The 19,447-nt window shown below is 34.9% G+C and overlaps 1 protein-coding gene across 1 annotated transcript; it reads right to left on the bottom strand.

Moving 5' to 3' along the window:
• Window positions 1-3,591: 3,591 nt before the first annotated feature.
• LOC141665493 (uncharacterized) lies at window positions 3,592-5,565 on the bottom strand. Its single transcript, XM_074471479.1, has one exon. The coding sequence runs from the start codon at window positions 5,563-5,565 to the stop codon at window positions 3,592-3,594; it is 1,974 nt and encodes a 657-aa protein (XP_074327580.1).
• Between the last annotated feature and the right edge of the window lie 13,882 nt (window positions 5,566-19,447).

The raw sequence follows: 19,447 nt of genomic DNA, 5'->3' as shown, positions 1-19,447 counted from the left end.
ACGTCCGAATCACACGGAATTGGTATTGACTCCCCAGTGGCTTTCATGAAGACTGCAGCATGTTTGTATAACACCTTGTACTGCTTTGGCACATTCTTGTTTAGCTTCATTTTTCTATAATCATCTTGAAGTTTCTGCAACTCATCTTTCCGCTTAGACTGCCCCTGCAACACTTCCTTTTTCTTTTTCTACACAGAATTAAATAAAACAAGAATAATCGGTTATTATTGACATAACTACTATAGAATGCAACAATCAATTCAGAGTATATTGACATAATTTTTATATAACATACCGCCACAGTTGGGTAGATGATCAATTCACGAGGCCATGCTACGTGAGAGCCAACTGCTTGGCGTACAACCTCAATTTCACCAGGTATGGGAACTGGAACCGACGCCTCTGGCTGGATGTGTCCGTCAACCAACACACGAACATGTCCGGGCTTTAGAGGCACTCCGTGTACTGAAACATTCATCTCTTCGTGATCATCAAAAACTGTTCCAAAAGCAACCTTGTTCTCTATGCAATCCAGTGCAAGCTCACATGACTGTGGACCCTACATTATAGTGAGGGATCAATTTAATTTTATTGCATAAATCCCAAGTCTGTAGGCATATATCTAGTAGATCTTAATAATATTTTACCTTCTTTCCGCTCGGAGGAGAGGAGTCAAAACCAACAAAGTCTTCATCATTTACCAACAACTGTTTGGCACTCAGCGGTTTAACAGCAACTCCAACATTCCGCTTATCAGCAGCTCCCTCTTTATTAACAGGTACTTGATAACTTAATTTGTCAGAGAACATAGGAGAGTGACCATTCGAAGCATTAACCAAGGCCTTAAGTTCATCCATCTCCCGCTGATTTCTTTCCAACTGATCCAACAACTCTGCCTTGGTAATTTTAGTCTTTTTCGCTTTCGGCAAATTGAAGAATGCTGTTGGAGTGACAAAGCCGGCAACCCCTCGAACCCTTCCTGCGTGCTCAGGAGTCTGAAGTGTCGTAGTCAACACATCTTTTGTTCCATGTGGAACAAATTCACCCTTCTCCTTCATTTCAAGTAACTCAGCCTGCAAAATAAATACAAACAATTAGTGCATTATTTATGACGCAATTATCTTTGAAGGGAATGCAGTATTAAAAATATCACTTATAATTCTCGCAATTATTTCCGCTTGCTCTTCAGTAAGCTCATCAGGATTCTTTGGCATCCTAGCCTTCCACCAAAAAATTGCACGATCAGGTTTCTCTTTCCGCTTTAAGTTCCCTTTCTTTATCTGTTAAAAAAGAGAAAATGTTTAAACTCCCTTAAAACTTAGAATTGCAAAGCCAAATAGATATGGTTCTTCTTCTTCTCGCAAACCAATATACCCCTTCCTTGACAAGCGGTGATGATATTTCCGTTTACCCACTCTATTGCTCTGTAACTTACGTTGTTCCTGCACCAAAATAAATTAGTAAAAATTAATAAATATTATTTAACCAAAATCTATTTAATCATTTACCAAGTAAAATGGCAATCATGTATATTTTATTAGTAGAATATATTCATACCAGCCATTTGGGGCTCGTCCTCTCTGCAACAAATTTCTTCCAAGGTTCTTTACCAACAAACGCATACTTCTTCGGAGGCTTCATCAATTTCTTCTTTTTTCCAATAAATGGCATCACATATTTTGCAGTTAAATCAGCTTTAAACTGCCTCCATTTTTCACCTGTCGATTGTAGCACAAGCTTCTCACTTTTTGGGGCAATTTTGAATGTGTCCTAAAGAGCCACATAATATAAATTAGCCACATAATTTACAGTCACAATTTAAATAAAATGAAGAAGTCAACAAGGGATATAATTTACCTGGACATCATCCCATAATTTTGCTTTTAGATCACAATCCACTTTTGGCCAGTTTTCAGTGTCGATTGGAATCATTGTCCTTACGAGCATTCCTATGTAAGACTGTAAAGTAGGCCTGGTATTTCCGATGGGAACTCCAAAATCATTGTATCTAACTTTAAATTTCTTTCCCCGAGCTTTCTTCACCACTACTTTGTGAAGAGCTGAAACATCACGCGCACCTCCTAGCCTTTTTTTTGCAGATTCAGAAGTGGTCATCGTTTCTTCACAACTACTTTGAGTTTGATATTGTGGAGGGACTTGAACCAACTTTTCATTACAAGTCTCTGAAGTTTTGACATCAGGAACAATCTCATCATCAACCTTTTCAGAGTTATTCTTCCTGTCATTTTCTTCGAAAATTACTTTCTTGGCTTTTTGCTTCTTTGCCATTTTGCTCCCTTAGTCTGCATTAAATTGAATAATAAAGCCATCAGTTGAACAATATATTTTCAGTCCGTCATTAATTATAGTCAAGCATAAATAATAAATTATAAAATCAGCAAGTACGAATACAACTATACAAGAACAATAATTTACCTAAACTGCAATCAGTAATTAATCACATCCGAAATAACTCTAAAGTATTTTACAGAAGTACAATTAAATAATGCAAAATAATTAAAGAAAAAATAATGCCATCAATCAGTAATTATGGATGAACTACTTATATGATTATAACAATACAAAACAAAAGAAAAAAAAATTAACAATATATTTTACACATTATAACACAATTAAAGGCAAATATATATGGTTCATTCAGTCATTCAAATTCCCATTTAGATATATATTTTACATAAAGCTACATCATCAGTCAGTAACGACATTAGGTGCAGGAGTTTTAGTAGCAGTATTTTTAATCCAAATTCCCTCAATATTAGGTCTAGCAGTATGAGCGACATCATCTGTAGTGACATCAGTTGCGGGAATTTCAGTGCAGAATGGGGGATGTTCCATGATCGTGTCTCCTAAGTCATCTTCATTATACAATTCTTGGTAGCCAATGTAAGCTTTTCCTTTTCCCTCGGTGAATTTCTTCAAGATATTCCTTATGCATTCTGAAAAATGCATATGGAATGATATATTAAAGACACATTACAAGACTAATTACTGGATAATGAGGAATTGAAAACAACAAACTGCATAAACTCACAGAATATATGGAAACACTTTAGCGTTGTTTAGAAGGACATGTAGATATGCTTCATCTCGCTCCTTCTCTTCCACTGATTTTATTATCACAGCGGATAATGGACCTGATATCTTATTATCTTGGTCCTTTGGAAGACCGGCAGTGGAGTAATTCTGACTAAGAAACTCGGTGCAGAATTCTACGGACTCTTCTCCAAGGTAACTCTCTGCCATACAACCTTCGGGATAATAACGGTTTCGAACATAACTCTTTAGTACTTTATTAAACCGTTCAAACGCATACATCCACCTATAAAATACTGGTCCACATAAGCGTAGTTCCTGGACCAAGTGGACTACTATATGTACCATTACATCAAAAAATGACGTATGGAAAACCTTTTCTAGATCGCACAAGGTTAGTATAACATCTGACTGCAGCTTATCCAGTTTTGACATGTCTACTACTTTGTTGCACAAAGCATTAAAAAAGAAACACAATCTAATAATTGTGACCCTAACATGCTTCGGAAGAACGGAGCGTATTGCAACCGAGAGTAATTATTGGAGAAGAATGTGGCAATCATGTGATTTCAGCCCGTAAATATTCAAATCAGGCATGGAAACACAATTTTTTATGTTCGATGCATGTCCGTATGGAAGTTTCATCGACATTAATGATGACAAGAAAGTCCTTTTTTCTGCCTTTGACAAAGTAAAGGGAGAAGGAGGCAAATAGGTTTTCTTTACTCCTACTTGGGGAGCCAAATCAGATCTAACGCCCATTTCCATCATATCACGACGGGCTGCCGCACTATCCTTTGTCTTATGGCGCATATTTAGTAATGTGCCAATCAGACTATCACATACATTCTTCTCGACATGCATGACATCAATACAGTGCCTAACATGGTGAAATTTCCAGTATTCTAACTCGAAAAATACTGACTTTTTCTTCCATGGACTTTCAACCTTCTTTGCCTTCTTCATTTTCTTCCCAAATTCAAATTTGATTTGTTCTTGCTCTGCTAACACTTCTTCTCCGGATAGGGTTCGACGCGGCTGCCCAAACTCTTGTTGTCCATTAAAAGCAGCCTTCTGCCTTCTATAAGGATGATGTAGAGGCAAATATCGACGATGCCCTTGGTAGAACATTTTCCTACTATGAGTCAAAAATTTAGCTACGGTGTCATCTCCACAAACTGGACAACACTTATAACCCTTATTAACGCAGCCAGATAAATTTGCGTAAGCAGGGAAGTCATTTATCGTCCACATTAAAACTGCTTTTAAAGTGAAAAATGATTTGTTATACGCGTCATACATATTTGGTTCCCCTTCCTTCCAAAGCTTTTTTAAATCATCAATCATCGGTTGTAAGTAGATGTCGATGTTATTACCAGGCTCATGCAGGCCAGGGACCAATATCGACAACATCATAAATTTTCTTTTCATACATAACCAGGGAGGAAGATTGTAAGTCACCAATATGACTGGCCAACAACTATATCTATTAGATAGGCCATTATTGTGCGGGTTTACACCATCCACCGATAAAGCCAAGCGAAGGTTTCTCGGTTCACTACCAAAGGATGGCCACCTATAATCTATATTTTTCCAAGATGGAGAGTCGGCTGGATGTCGTATTTTACCATCTTCTGTCCGCTGTTGCGCATGCCAACACATTAGTTTAGCGGTGGAAGGAGATTTACACATACGTTTAAATCTAGGAATTATTGGAAAATACCACATGACTTTGGCTGGAAGATTAATCCTCTCTTTACCTTTCTTTGTCAACTTCCACCGAGAAAGTCGACACTTAGGACACTTGGTTGCATCAGCATGTACACCCCTGTACAGTACACAGTCATTCGGACATGAATGGAACTTTATATACTCTAGACCTAAATTGGAGAGGGTTTTTTTTGCTTCATATGCATTACTAGGTAACACATTATCTTTGGGAAGTAGAGACCCAACAGAAGAAAGGAGGTCAGTGAAGGCACTATCGGTAATACCAAACCTAGATTTCCAGTTATGCAACTTCAACATCGACTCTAACTTAGTACAGTCACTACCCTCATATAGAGGTTGCTCAGCATCGGCTACGAACCTCCTAAACTGATATGAATCATTATCATATTGACTCAAGTTATATGCCGCTTCACAAACATCAACAGTTTCCGAAGCAGCGACATGCTCCTGATCTTGCTCTGACGCTTCATCAGAGGCTTGCTCAGGAGGTGGGTCTGGAGCTTGCTCTTCAGGTGGACAACTAGCACTTGAAGATTTAGGACCCGTAGAAGCAGTCTCCCCGTGCCAAACCCAATGCACATAACCTAGACAAAAGCCATTGTCATAGATATGGCCCCTGATTGTTTTTATAGAGAATTTTTTAAAATTGGCGCATCGTCCACAAGGGCAAGGAATTTTGTTACGATCTTCAGAATTTTCTTCAGCATATATCAAGAAGTTTTCCACCCCCATTTCAAATGCTAAAGAATCCCTATCTTGCAAAATCCATGTCTTATCCATCAAATTTCCCTACCTGATAGCCACTATAAATATTAAAAATCCAACACATACCTATTTATAATTATTTAATAAAAGGCATATCAAATTTGTGTTGGTTACTGTAGGGATTAATTATATAAACTTAGAAAGGAGTAAATACCTTGATATCCTAATAATTTATAGTACTAATTCATTATTAATTACAAAACTAGACTAAATTTATAAACTAGACTAAATTAAACCAAGATAATTAAAACAAATTAAACCAAGATATTTGAAAATATCACATAATTAAAAACCAATAATTCCAACATTCACAGCCCAGACAATTGTTAAATTTCCTTCACATAAATAAAACTCAGTGAGAACTTGAGTATTGAAACAAATTCAGCCCATAAATAAATAAATTAAAATTATCTGTTACTTGTATCTGTGAGAAGGATAATTATACAAAACAATTACTATAATACAACACAAGTAACAGATAGTTCATATCAGGAATGCAGAGACTTGTTCATATCAGAGAAATGACTATCATACAAAACAAGAAATGCAGAGACTTGTTCATATCTGAGACCTGTTCAAATGCAGCCCCAAAAACCCCCCCAAAACACACTAATATGTATGAACAACCCCCAGAAAACACATAATTAAAAACAGAACAGAAACATTTACATTTACATCAATGTACCTAAAACATTGATTTACATCAGTGTACCTAAAATATTTAACATGACATAAAATTCCCAAAAATAGGACATAAAACCCCCAAAAAGAAACAAACATAAAACCCCCAAAAACATAAAACATTTACATGCACAAAGAAGAAAAACAGTAAAGAAGAAAAGAAGATAAACATAAAACATTTACATGCACAAAGAAGATATTAAACATAAAAATGAGGGAGATAAACAGTAAAGAAGTAAAGAAGAATATACCTCCGGATGCTTTCAATGTTCCGAAACCCCAATGTTCTAAACCCTCAGTGCTCCAACCTCCAAATGCTGTCTACCTCCAGATACTAGCTCCAATCTCCAGATACTAGCTCAATTTCAAGTTTAATTTGCTCTAATTTGAAGCTCCAAATCTTGAATTAGAATTGGGGCTAAAATTAGGGTTTCAGAGAAAAGAGAGAAGAGACGGTTAACAGAGACTAAGGTAAGAAGAGAGAAGAAAGGTAAGAAGACTAAGAGAGAAGGAGGGGAGAGATGAGAGAGACGAGAGAGGCGAGGGTCGGGGAGAGATGAGAGGCTCGCGGGAGGTTTTTTGGAAAGAGGGGAAAATATGTTAAAGTGAATTTTTTGTTAAAATTAAAGGGGGGAAAGTGTACTGAAAAGCGGGGGGGGAGTTAAGTAATTTTTATTTTTTTTAAAAGGCCATAGACAACGGTTAACAAAATGAACTGATGTCAAAGTTAAAAACAAATTTGTGGCCTTTTTAATTTCTGAAGATAGACAACGGCTACTAAGTGAAACCGATGTCAATATGCGTATTCAACATCGCTTTTTACAAAACCGATGTTAAACTATATTTTAACATCGGGTGCATTACATGCCGATGTCTAAGGACCGATGTCGTATCTACTATTTCTAGTAGTGCAATGTGGATGCATGGCTATCTCAAGACTTTATGCTGGAGATGGATCAAGTCTTGGCCAGATTCAGGGAAGAGTATGTTACTATCCTTGGAAGCAATGCAAAGGCCTTGACTCCACAAGAAGTATATGATGCAGTCACAGAAGTGCACAAAGCTCAACTCAAGGCTTTTCACCTTTTTGGTAAAGCTCTTGAAGTTAAATTGACTGGTCATGAAGACAAGATTAGAAAAATGGTAAGGGAAAAGATGGATGAAATCATTCCCTCTCAAACTAAGATCAAAAATCAATTCAAACACTTCTTAGACCAAATGTCCAGATATGATCTCAGTGGGGTAGATAAAGGCATGACACAACTAAGGACTCCTTTGTTGCCTTGCACAAGTAAGTTCAAAATCATATCACTAACTCTAATGACACAAAGTTGAAGCTAGATCAGATGCACACTGCAAGATACAGTCCTTCTCCCTTGGTCATGGATGAGATTCAGAAATTTGTGCAAGCTACATTGGGCTCATCTACTGTTGCCTCTACATCAAGCTCCCATCAACCTGCATCTACTTCAACAAATCTACAGATTCAATCTCTACAAGGTCAAGTCACAGCATTGCAAGACTCCAACTCTTCTCTCACTACACAAGTTCAGGCCTTGACATCTCTTGTCAAGAGCCAACAAACAGATATCCAAACACCGTTGGACTCCCATAAGCATCTTCAAATGAAGAATTCTATAGCTTTGGGAGCCATCATGGGTAAACTCAACATAACACTACCTTCTCTACCTGAACAGGTAAGGCCTAAAATCCCTACTCCCCTCCTCATGCATGTCAACAAGACTAAGGGGGAGATAGAGGCTAGATTGGCACAATCAAGTTCATCTCATCAACAAGTCCAGGGTATTGAAAAGAAATTATCTAAAGAAGTTGATATTGACATGGAGAGACTTATTTGGGCTGCTGAAGGACCTAGTCTGAGCAGAGAGTTTGAAGAACTACTCAAATCCTTAAAAGCTTCTCTCAACAACAATCACTTCACATACAAAAAGGCCATGGACAAGATAGTTAACTTCATAACAGTGATCATGGTCAATCAGGACAACTTTTTGCAAAAGAGGATTGTGATCAATGCAAATGACTTAGGGACAGATAGATGTATGCATGTGTCCCTCAATTACCTTATCTCAAGGAGGGCATCTGAGTTAGATATCTTCATCAACAAAGTCAAAGTTATAACTCATGAAGATACCTTGCTATTAACTGAATTGAGAGATGCTCAAGTGGCTGCCTTTCCTAAGCATATCTAGAGTCAAGAAAAGGTATATCATACATCTGTCCAAACACCAAACAATTTAAACATTTTCAGATCCCCAAACAGTGTGTCATGAGAAACAAGAAGCTTATCATGATCCTTGGAACTGGTTTAAAAACCAAAAAGAACAAGAATAATGATGATATGGAAATGATAAAGCTATTGAGGAGATATCTGGATAATGCAGATTCCAACTTGCCTAAAACTCAGATCAACAAGGATGATTTAGATGATGATGAGCAGAAGAAAGATTATCAAAATCCTTATGGCTCAAATCCAAGTCAATCCAGTAAGCCTTCCGGCAGCAAGAATGGAGAGAATAAGAAGGAGGATGCCAAGAAAGATGAAGAAAAGAAGAGAAGGAGTCAGAGGAGAAGCAAAAAGCTTCATGATGGCTCAGAACCATACCAAACCCTAAAAATCCAAACACAACTAGCTCAAACCTCAGCTCAACCTAAAACATCAATTATCTCAAACATCAAATCATCTCAAATCTCAAAGCCAAAGTTTCTGTACAAACAAACAACCAATTCTTTTCTAAAAATTCCAATCACCACAAGCTAGACACATCTCAAGAAAATCACAACCCTACCCTTAACCAAGCCTTTACTCAAAGTCAATCTCAAATCTGTTGGAAGAAAACCTAAGAAAGTCAAGCCTACAAAGAAAGAAGAAGTCACTGAAAGGTCCATCTGGAACTGTTTCAAGCAATCTAACTTTCTACCTCTAAACCGGTGCATCTCAGATGAAGACCATTTTCAACAACTTGTTGAGGAAATAGTCAAAGTCTGGATTATATCTCTTAGGGAAGTTAGAGTTTTCTATGAAGATGGTTCCTTCACCTTTTTTGGCAGTAAATTAATGGACTCTCTTTCAACCACAGAAATTAAGATAATATAAGCTTGGTAAAGGACAAGGATACTGCTACAAGGGCATGGAGATCAGTTCTAGATGAATGGTTGATTAAAAGGGAGGAAACAAAGAAAAGAGAAGAGGTTGAAGCTGAAGAGGGAAGGAGGAAGTACGATAAAGAAATAGAGATGTTCATAAAAAGATCAGAAGAGATAAAGGCCAAAGGAATGAGCATAATCTCCAAAGATGGAAAATTTCTCAATATTAAAGCTGGTCAATTTTCAAGATTCAGGATTGATTTACTGGACAAAGGTTACTCAAAAGCAGCAAGACAGGAACTCATAGAAGCTCTAAGTGGGACACCTATTATAGAAGAACTTGAAATTCTTGATTACTTAAAGGACCTACAAAGAGAACAAGCTGATGTAAAAACTGTCTTTACCTGACACTTGTAGCCATTAAACTCTGCAAATTTCCTAATGTACAAATAGTTGTAATTTGATCAAGCTTTATGTATCTATTTAATTTTTCATCTTTTTCAAACTTAAGGTTAGTCTTGTTAACAGGAATGAATTTATGTTAAGCAATCTTCTCACAAATTGGGGGAGATTGTTGTACAAGACATGCCTGTACCTTAACAAGATTAAGACAATTTGTCAACCCCAAGTAAGTTGTATTGTTATCTTCACTTGTATTTTGTACTTGTAACACTTAAGTCTGTAAAAATGTCAAATGAGCAGACTGGAGTCTTTTTCTATAAACAGTGTCAAGCCTAAGAATTTTATCTAGAAGAAGATCAAGAAGATCATGCCTTAGAAGAATTATGAAGAAGCTTGGAGTTGAATAAATATGTTTTAGGAAAAATATTCTAAGTCAAGATCTCTACAAAGTCACAGATTTAGTATTATAGAGAAGTCATTCAAGAACTCAAAATGACTTATCGAGAAGTCAGGAAGGGCATTAGAGAAATCATAGAGATATTGACAAGCCAAATTGAAGACATGGATATTGGAGATATCGACAAGTCATTTCTTCACTTGAGAACTCAGAGTTATCGACAAGTCAACATTCATTAGAGAACTCTGAGTTATCGATAAGTCAAATTTCACTAGAGAACTCAGAGATATAGATAAGCCAAAATTCATTAGAGAACTTTGAGTTGTCGACAAGTCAAATTTGACTAGAGAACTCTGAGTTATCGATAAGTCAATTAACCATTAGAGAACTCGGAGATATCGATAAGTCAAAGTAATGATATGAAGACTAGAGATCTCTACAAGCCAAATTCTCTTATAGAGAACTTAGAGACCTCTACAAGTCAAATCTTCTATGGAGCATTAGAGATCTCTATAAGTCAATATACTTATCTAGATGTCAAGTTCTCTATAGACCAAATGGAGATCTCGAAGTAAAATCTCAAAGTACAGAATTGCAGATCAGTTCAATATCCAAGATCAACAATCAAAAAACAATCCAAATAGTTGGATTAAAAAGTCTATAAAAAATAGCTTGAAGGATGTGCAAGATCAATGGTGAAGATTAACTGACAAAGAAAGATCAAGATGATCACAGGATGCTAAAGATATGCTAAGCCAGAAATAGAAGATATACTAATCTATAAATGGAAATGACAAGTGACTGTTTACAAAAGGTAATAGCATGTCTTATTGTATACTGTGTAAACTAGCAGTTAACTGAATTATAAAGTTAACACTGGTCCTTTAGTCAGTAGTAACAATTGAGACAAAAAATCTTGTAACTCTCTCAAGAAGAAGCTAAGCACTTTATCAACAAAGAGCCTAGAAATTTTGTAGCAAAACATTCTTGATTTTTAATATAAAAATTAAGTGAGTTTTGAAAAGATTGTGTTCTTATTTATTGCATGCTTGTTTACTGCATTAACACATCTTCCTTACAAGATTTAATTTACTTTGTTCAAACATAAACATTCAAGAAAAGCTCAAAAACAGTAAAACACATTCACCCCCCTGTGTGTTATTCATTTCCTAACATTATTCATTTCAAGTATGAGTTTTAAAATTTTACTTCATTTATTTTTATAAAGATTATCATTTATGGGAATATTATTTAAATAATAATATTTAAATATTTTCTAACATATCGGGACTGATTTATTTTATTAAATCATCATTACTCCAAATATTCTTAAAATATTTTCGAGTCTTCAAAATGATTTTAAAAGTTCGAGCGGATCCCAAAACTCATTTTCAAATTTAAGATCTTCCTTTCGAAGGGGATTTAAATACTCGCTCAAAACCTAAGGGATCCGGCTTCGTGGTGTATTTTTGGCGCAACGAAGTTGCTAATTTGATAAAAGAGTTTGATTACTTGCCCAACATTCCGGAAGTAAGCCCAATCGAAATGCGTCGGCATAGGCGACATGGGCTCAGTGAGAGTCCATTAAGGTGTAAGTGGCTGAGTGGCAGTCCATCAAAGCATAAGTGGATGAGTGGCAGTCCAGCATAAGGTCCTAATGCGGCCAGGGTGATGACCAGTGGGGAATTCATCCATCTACTAGTAGAAAAGGTTACTTAATTGGTATCTTTGCCTGATCAGCAAGATATCGGGTTTATGCCAAAGTTTTCTTCTTTCCAAATTCATTGGATATTAAAACTCTGTTTATACTTTTCATAATAGACGTTTTCAAGGAATGTATGAGATATATATATAGGTATATATATAGGGAATTAATGAAGTATCTCGTAACTTCATTTCTTTTAAATGATATTTCAAAGATTGATTCTATTCAAGTCTTATCTTGTAGTCTCATCTATATGATGAACTTTTGACACTTATTATACCTTGAACGGTGGTAGTACAGGTAGTATTTAGAAAATATATAAGTATATGGGAGTATCTTGTGACTTCATATTTTCAACTTATATATAGTTAATGATTGTCTTATGCATGACAAAGATTTTTAGAAAAACATTGAGACAATGTTAGATATATGAGATCACCTTGCAACGATATTTTTATACAGTTATAAACTGGAACTCTATGTATATTATGCATGGAAGAGGATTTCCAAGATTTTGAAAATTATATATACATATATATTGAATATTTTGCGACTTCGTCGCGTTAAGATATCAAACATGGTTCATTTCTGCTTGACCAAGACTTTCATGAGTACTATGAGAATGCCTATATATAGTTAATTATTATATATGTTATTTTGGTGGGCTTCTTTTTCACCCTTGCTTTATTCTTTCATCACACAACAACAGCTAGGCAAGATGAACAGGACCAAGCTCCTAATTTGCGACCAGATTGGAAATGTTTTGCAGCTTTCTATAGGCATTGATGCCGCTCTGGCTGAGGTAGTAGCTACCAATAGGATAGGATTTCAACTTTGATGTACCAGACTTATGTATATTTATGAATTATAATAATGCCCATGAATACGTAAATTTATTCAGAAACCCTTTCGAGATGTAATGACTTACAATTATGGAATAAAATGACTTGTATTATTTTTGTTATTCATCTCTGAGACTATAACTTGTGGTGTGTATGTGTATATTGTAGGGTCACAGTACGCAGTAGTTGGTTGTTTATTAAGATTAAGTGTTATTAAGGGAAATGGAACTCGTGACAACCCAGATCCCCGACCCCGGATTTGGGGGTGTTACGACATATCTCTCTTGATTCTCCCCCTATAAGAATCAACTGCTTAAAGGAGATCACCTTCATTTACCACCTCTCCCGTAGATTAGGATCCGTAGATAAAAAAACAATGGTACTCCCCTTTTGGAAAACAACTTATCCCCTTATGAAGAATAGTGATGAACCAATCCACTTATTCTGATGTTGTGTGATGTACATGTGCTTTACCTTTTTCCTCCTGCCTGCTATTTCTCCCCCTTAGTTGAGGAATCCTACAAATCATTATATAAGCTTTTATCTTTCCCTTAGAGAAGGAATGTGTGTTGTTATCTGAAGGAGTTCTCATATTGTACTTGGCTGGAAAAGAAATAACAAGTCATAGTCTAATCAACCATGTCACTTTAAATGCTGCAGAAATGGCTTCACCATTCATCATCCTTTTAACCAATATTCTCAACTCCTTACACCTCCCAACTGTGAGATCACCAATTGTTACCAATTGTTAGCTCCCAACTTGTTAGGTCCCGAAGTATTCTAATGAAATCTATAAATGTTAGTTCTCTAAGAGTTAGGTTCCAATCATAAACTAATTCGAGACCCAAAGTATCAAGAACTATGTTTAGGGATAGGGTATGGAATATGGTGTTTCTCTTTCTTTCTCACTGTGAGTGTGTGATTCTGTTTCGTGTACCTTACAAGTGTTTCACTCTTCTCTCCGCTTGTGTTTACACTCATTCTCACAAATATATCACTCCTCTCATAGCTCCAAAATCCAGATGTACCTGCAAGGAAAATCTCTTTAGCCGTCCTTAAGGAGGTCGCAGGTGGTGCAATGTGAGTTCGTAAATCCCCATCCTTGTTAGACTCGTCAGATGAATCTGAGTCATAATCTACAAGGTGCTAGTTTCCCTTTTAGGGTTCCATATTTGAACTCTGGGAAGGTAAACAATGATCCAAAGAATTTAGCATAAAGATCAAAGTTTCCTTCTAAGGTTTGTAAAGATATTTCCTTGTCACTCATCAGGTAAATCTGAATCATTGTCAACAAGTTATCGATCTGCGCCTATGTCAGATCCACTATTTGCAGATGCATCCAGGGGATTTAATCTTGGGGAAGTAGACACTGACCACTGACATATGGATATTGGATCAGTATCCTCTCCTAACACCTGTAAAAGCAATTGGTCCATTAAAGAACCTTGAACAATCGAATATGACCTTAAAATGGTCGAAACTCTTGTTTCCGTCAACTCTTCCTTTGTGTGTGTAACCTATCCTTGTGCATCAAGAACTGTTTATATTTGGGGTGGTGACACTACATCGGATACCCTGGCCGACAGGCGAATTTCAATAGACGCACCCTGTTGAGAGGATGAATATAGTAACTATTTTTGTGCATTTTCAGTTACATCTTTTTGAAAAGATGTATGGGGCTAGTAGTTGCCTAGTTTTATATAATACTCATCTTTGTAGGAGACAGAGCTGCTGGGTTGACTTCAGAACCTTCCTTATATGGTGCACTAAGGCACTTTCTCCCTCACACTTATTCATACTTCATTTTAGTGGTAAGAGAATGTTGGTTGGTTCCGTTTCTGTGTTTGTTTTTATAGTATGGGATAGAAGTTGTGGGTTTTCAACCTCATGACTATCACTGAAAGAAGGCCATTGGAGGCTCAATTTGCATCACAGAACATATGGCAATATAGAGATAAAATGCACCAAAGATATATAATGAATGAAAATTATGCATTTTATTTTTTGAGATAAATTATGTACAATGGTTATTTCAAAAGATTTTAATGAAATAAGCAACCACCACTGTAAAAAGAAGTTTGATTTTCTCCTAAAACTGTTCGAGTGCACAAGTCTATTTTTATGCCTAAAAAGATAAATGATTTGATAAGACACAGACTGATGACCTAGCAGTATTAAGAAGAGAAAGAAAGATTTTGTATTTCAATATGAATGAGTTTTTGTAAAAACATTGATCACTTAGGGTAAAGTCTAAGCAATTCTCATTGATGTCAAAAGATCCATAATCTATATTTATAAAATTATTACCAACAACATTGTTTATTGATAAATAATCTTAATAAGAATGACTATACTGCTAATTCCAAAATTATAGTGAATCTGTCAGATATAGCAACTCATATAAATTTACTAGAACTTAAAATATCACAATTATCTGTAACAAAATATTAATAATATATCATTGACTGATACTTGTCAAGTACTTTAGACACCAATAATTATGTTGCATCTTATTTTAATATAATTTAAATCATGAAACTGATTTGACATGAAATTGTCTAACATCATAATTCAAATATATTAGAATAGGATATCAATGAAGTAAATACCAATTATCTATCAAATAGACATTAGCATTCAATTTCATATTCTATACAATTGTTAACTCCTAACAAACATAATATCTCAGACAATATTGGTTCGATAAACAAAGCAACATTAACCAACATTGTCTTGTTTGCAATCTTAGAAGGATATTCTAAGTTCCATATACTTTGATCCATTCAGTATCGCATTTATTATCAAAGTATTTAGAAATTTGCAAGTAAGTATAAAAATTATTCTAACTAGACAACATATGGTTACTTCTAATAAAGCATCAAATACAATAACCATAGTTGTACTTTAAGAAAGATTTTCACACTTTGTATATTAGTATAAGTGATCGAGAATAAACATTGATTACTTGGAGGAGTTCTAAGTAATGCCACCAATACTAATACTTCATAATTAGTTCATAGTTGAACTCTTAACTAAATATCATTAACTGATATAAGTCAAAAATTAGCATACAACTAATCATTCTACAATCATGATTCTGATGTTAGTGAATTCTTGAGATGTAAACATTGCTAAATTCACTGAAACTAAAATCTCATAATTAACTTATAACACATAAGTTACAATCAATATACTAGATATCAATTGTTGACAGAGTTATAATCAATCATGTTATTTATTTAATTTAAGTTAGCTTGAATTATGGAGCAAAAAAAATCATTGAATTGCTTCAATTTCCATAATCCAAACTACCCAAAATAAATATCAAATAAATAAACACTAAATATCTATGAGTTAAATACTAGCAATTGAATATTTATAATTATCCTTGAATAATCACCAAAAGGATATATGACTTATATACATGGCAATCATTTTCTGAATAATTAGTAATTTTAGAAATACTTTCTAAGTATATAAAATATTGAGAGCTTTATACACATAACTTAGAAAATAATTCAACTTTCAATATTAGTGATTTTAGAAATAAGCACTGATTACTTAGAACAAAAATTCTAAATAAAATCACTAATAATAAAAGTATCACAATTATTCGTACATAATACAAATAAATGTGTTGCATATTAATTTAATATAATTTAAATTATAAGACTGATATGGAATAAAATTGTCTATCATCATAACTTAAATCAATTAAAATAATATTCAAACTTAATGCTATAATACTTAACTACCATAAATGTATATGATACTGTAATCATGATAATCAAGATAGTAGCACTAAGTACGAGGTAATGGATTACTGATAAATATACAAGTACTTTAAATATTGAAGATTTAATACTTGTGAACTTATATTAATAATTCCTTACAGATGGGATTTCCAACTAATGTGCAATGAAAGATATCCTACACTTACAAACTCGTCTTGAAATATTAATTTTAACAAGTGATTTAATAAGTGTTTCTGCAAGTGACTCTTTGACTAACAGACATGATCTCGAAATAAATGATACATAGTGTAAAGGTGCATTGTCATAGAGTGTTCCAAAGAGTTTTTGGATTTGAAGTTGTTTCTTATCATAACAAGAAATCAATCTTCTTCCACGAAGTTTACAGCTTCCCGAGATGCTTCTCCTGTCACTTAAGTTGACAGCTTCAGAGATGCTTCTCATGTCTTTCTTACAACCTGTGTAATCTATATCTATATAGCCAAACATGTTAAGCACAATATCTTTAGGGTACTTTACTCCAAGAGTTGATAGTCCCTTAAGAAATCTAATAATCTTGTTAATTGTTATAAGATTGGATTCTCTAGGATCCACTTGGAAACTTGCACTTTGGCATCTTGAGAACATTATATCACTACACATATATAACATTATGTTTATGCCTAATGATAAGAGAGTTATTAATATGATGACTCTACTAATTCATAATAACTGTAGCTTCAGTTAGAGTACCATACCATATCCTTGACGATTTTTTGAGTAGCATACTAGTTCATACCAACCTGAAGTGAGCTTGTGAAGAGGAGATATGCATAGTCCAATAGATCTGCAACTACAAGGTTCATGAACTGTTGTGCATTGACTTCCTCTTTTGACTCACCAACCAAAAGTGCACTTGTACATATCTACTAGAGTCCAATTCCAAGTTTAAATATACATCAGGTGCCTGATATGTCGTAATATCCTCAAGTCTCATCATCGGTGCTTTTTATTAGATATTGCTTCCTGATAATAACCTAAACTCCAGTTTGGCCTTATCATTCATAATAATGACATTGTAATCCATTTTGACTTCTGGTTATCCTTGTAATAATTACTATATAGTTATTTGGTTTGGATACCAGCTTCCCTACAATCTGCTTGCTGACTAATTGAGTTCATCTTGCTTTGCAATCACCCAATCAATCCTGATCTATCAGAGCTTCTGTCACTTTCTTAGTTTCTTCTTTAAATAGAAAACTAGAAAATTATTCATTCATACTAGTAGCCCTTCTAATCATTATTCCACCATCGGGATCACTTAAAAACTAGACTCTGGGAATAATATTGACATCAAACCCTTTGTCTCAGCAGATATGTTCTTGTAGTGTACTCTTGATTTTCAATATAGTGTTGTGTCTGATTAGTTGATCCATCTTTTTGCTCCCCCTAAGCTGTTGTTGGGATTTCCTGAAAATTCTTACCCTTGCTGACTGGCTTCATTGAGATAATGAGTTGTGTTATACGCTGTCATTCCATTGTTTGGATATGAATAATCAATACCATTAATTTTTCCTGTAACAGCTTGGAACATAGAGTTATTGAACTGTGCACTTAGACTGTCTATCACCTTCTGTTGATTAACCACAAATGCCCTGTAGATTGTAGACTCCACTGAGTAGCCATGAAGAATATCCTTATAAGTCTTAGCTGCAACTGCTAAGATCTTCAAACAACTAAAAACATTTCATTGTTTGCTTCTGTAGAACATTCTCTCTAAAAACTTTCAGGTTATCCAGTGTTTGCTTCTGTTGGTCATTAACTCATTAGTGGTCTTCATTTATACATCCCGATCAAGGCCTGATCTTACTTCTTGCAAACTTTATTGACTGCTTCAGCCCTTTGATATTTAGAAAGTCTTGATTAGCTTGACATTGTCCTTGTTGCTATAATCAAGTTCCGGTTCTTCCTTTGTACCACTCCATTATGACACGGAGCTCTCAGTGTTAAATATGTCTCAGAATATTCTTGATGTTACTGATTTCAATCAGAACTGTTTCTTGAATTTAGTCCCATTATCTGACCACAAGATCATTTCTTTTACAGTTGCTTCCAGCTTGATCTTCAGATATGATCAATCACCATCTGTGATGTCTTGTTTTGTCTTGAGAACGAAAAAACAACAACTTTATGTTAAGAGTAGCCATCACTCATCACTAAGATATATCTTTACTTTGATGTGATATTGTCTTTGACTCCTCTTTCTGACATGCCTCACATATATTTCATCCTTCTGAATTCCAGATGAGGCAGTCCTCTCACTAAACCTTTTTTACAAAAGAGTTCCTTGAGTTGATGTTCAAGGGTGAGAGCTCCTACTGCCATACCTAAACTTTTGTCATATGAAGCTTTATAGTAGAAACTATTGACTTCACCTTTCTTGAGATTCCAATCTAGCCTTAAACATATCCTTTTTTTTACTCTAACAAGATGAAGCTTCTCAACCTTCCCGCTTCAGATTAGATACTAATCCTTCATTGAATTGATATTTTGTCCTTTGATGCGGAACTATCTGATAAGAGGATTTGTTTCTTGATTCTCCAGCAAAAAAGATGCTTCAACTGTTATCAGTGACTCCAATGATTAGTTGTTATTAGTGATAGCAATTGTTGAATCCATGATGATATTCTTTTTTTCTGCATAACTTTGTCCCGTAATAAAAACCTTTGTTGTCATCTCCAAAGATTATTGACGGAATAGCTTTTGTCAATCACATTTGATTATGAGGCTCTTTCTTTGATCACATGCCTTGATTATGAATTACCAAGAATACATATGAATCAATTAACATGGTATGTCCTACACTCACAAATAGATTAATAGTTCTTGGTACCCAACTTATCGGTTTGGGAACAGATGGATTAGAGATATTATTATAAACAGAGATAATAACAACTACAACCTTATCATGCTAATTCTTATCTTTGACTGACCATTTTCTCCATTTTAATACCATTGACAAAATTGTCTCTTG

Source organism: Apium graveolens, chromosome 6, assembly GCF_009905375.1.
Source record: "Apium graveolens cultivar Ventura chromosome 6, ASM990537v1, whole genome shotgun sequence".
In the NCBI taxonomy this organism is placed as follows: domain Eukaryota; kingdom Viridiplantae; phylum Streptophyta; class Magnoliopsida; order Apiales; family Apiaceae; genus Apium; species Apium graveolens.
Note: the sequence above shows the minus strand (reverse complement) of the source record. Positions and strands in the feature narration are given on the sequence as shown.

Coding starts and splice junctions, on each gene's coding strand:
- LOC141665493 (XM_074471479.1), bottom strand. CDS start 5,565: ATGGATAAGACATGGATTTTGCAAGATAGGGATTCTTTAGCATTTGAA.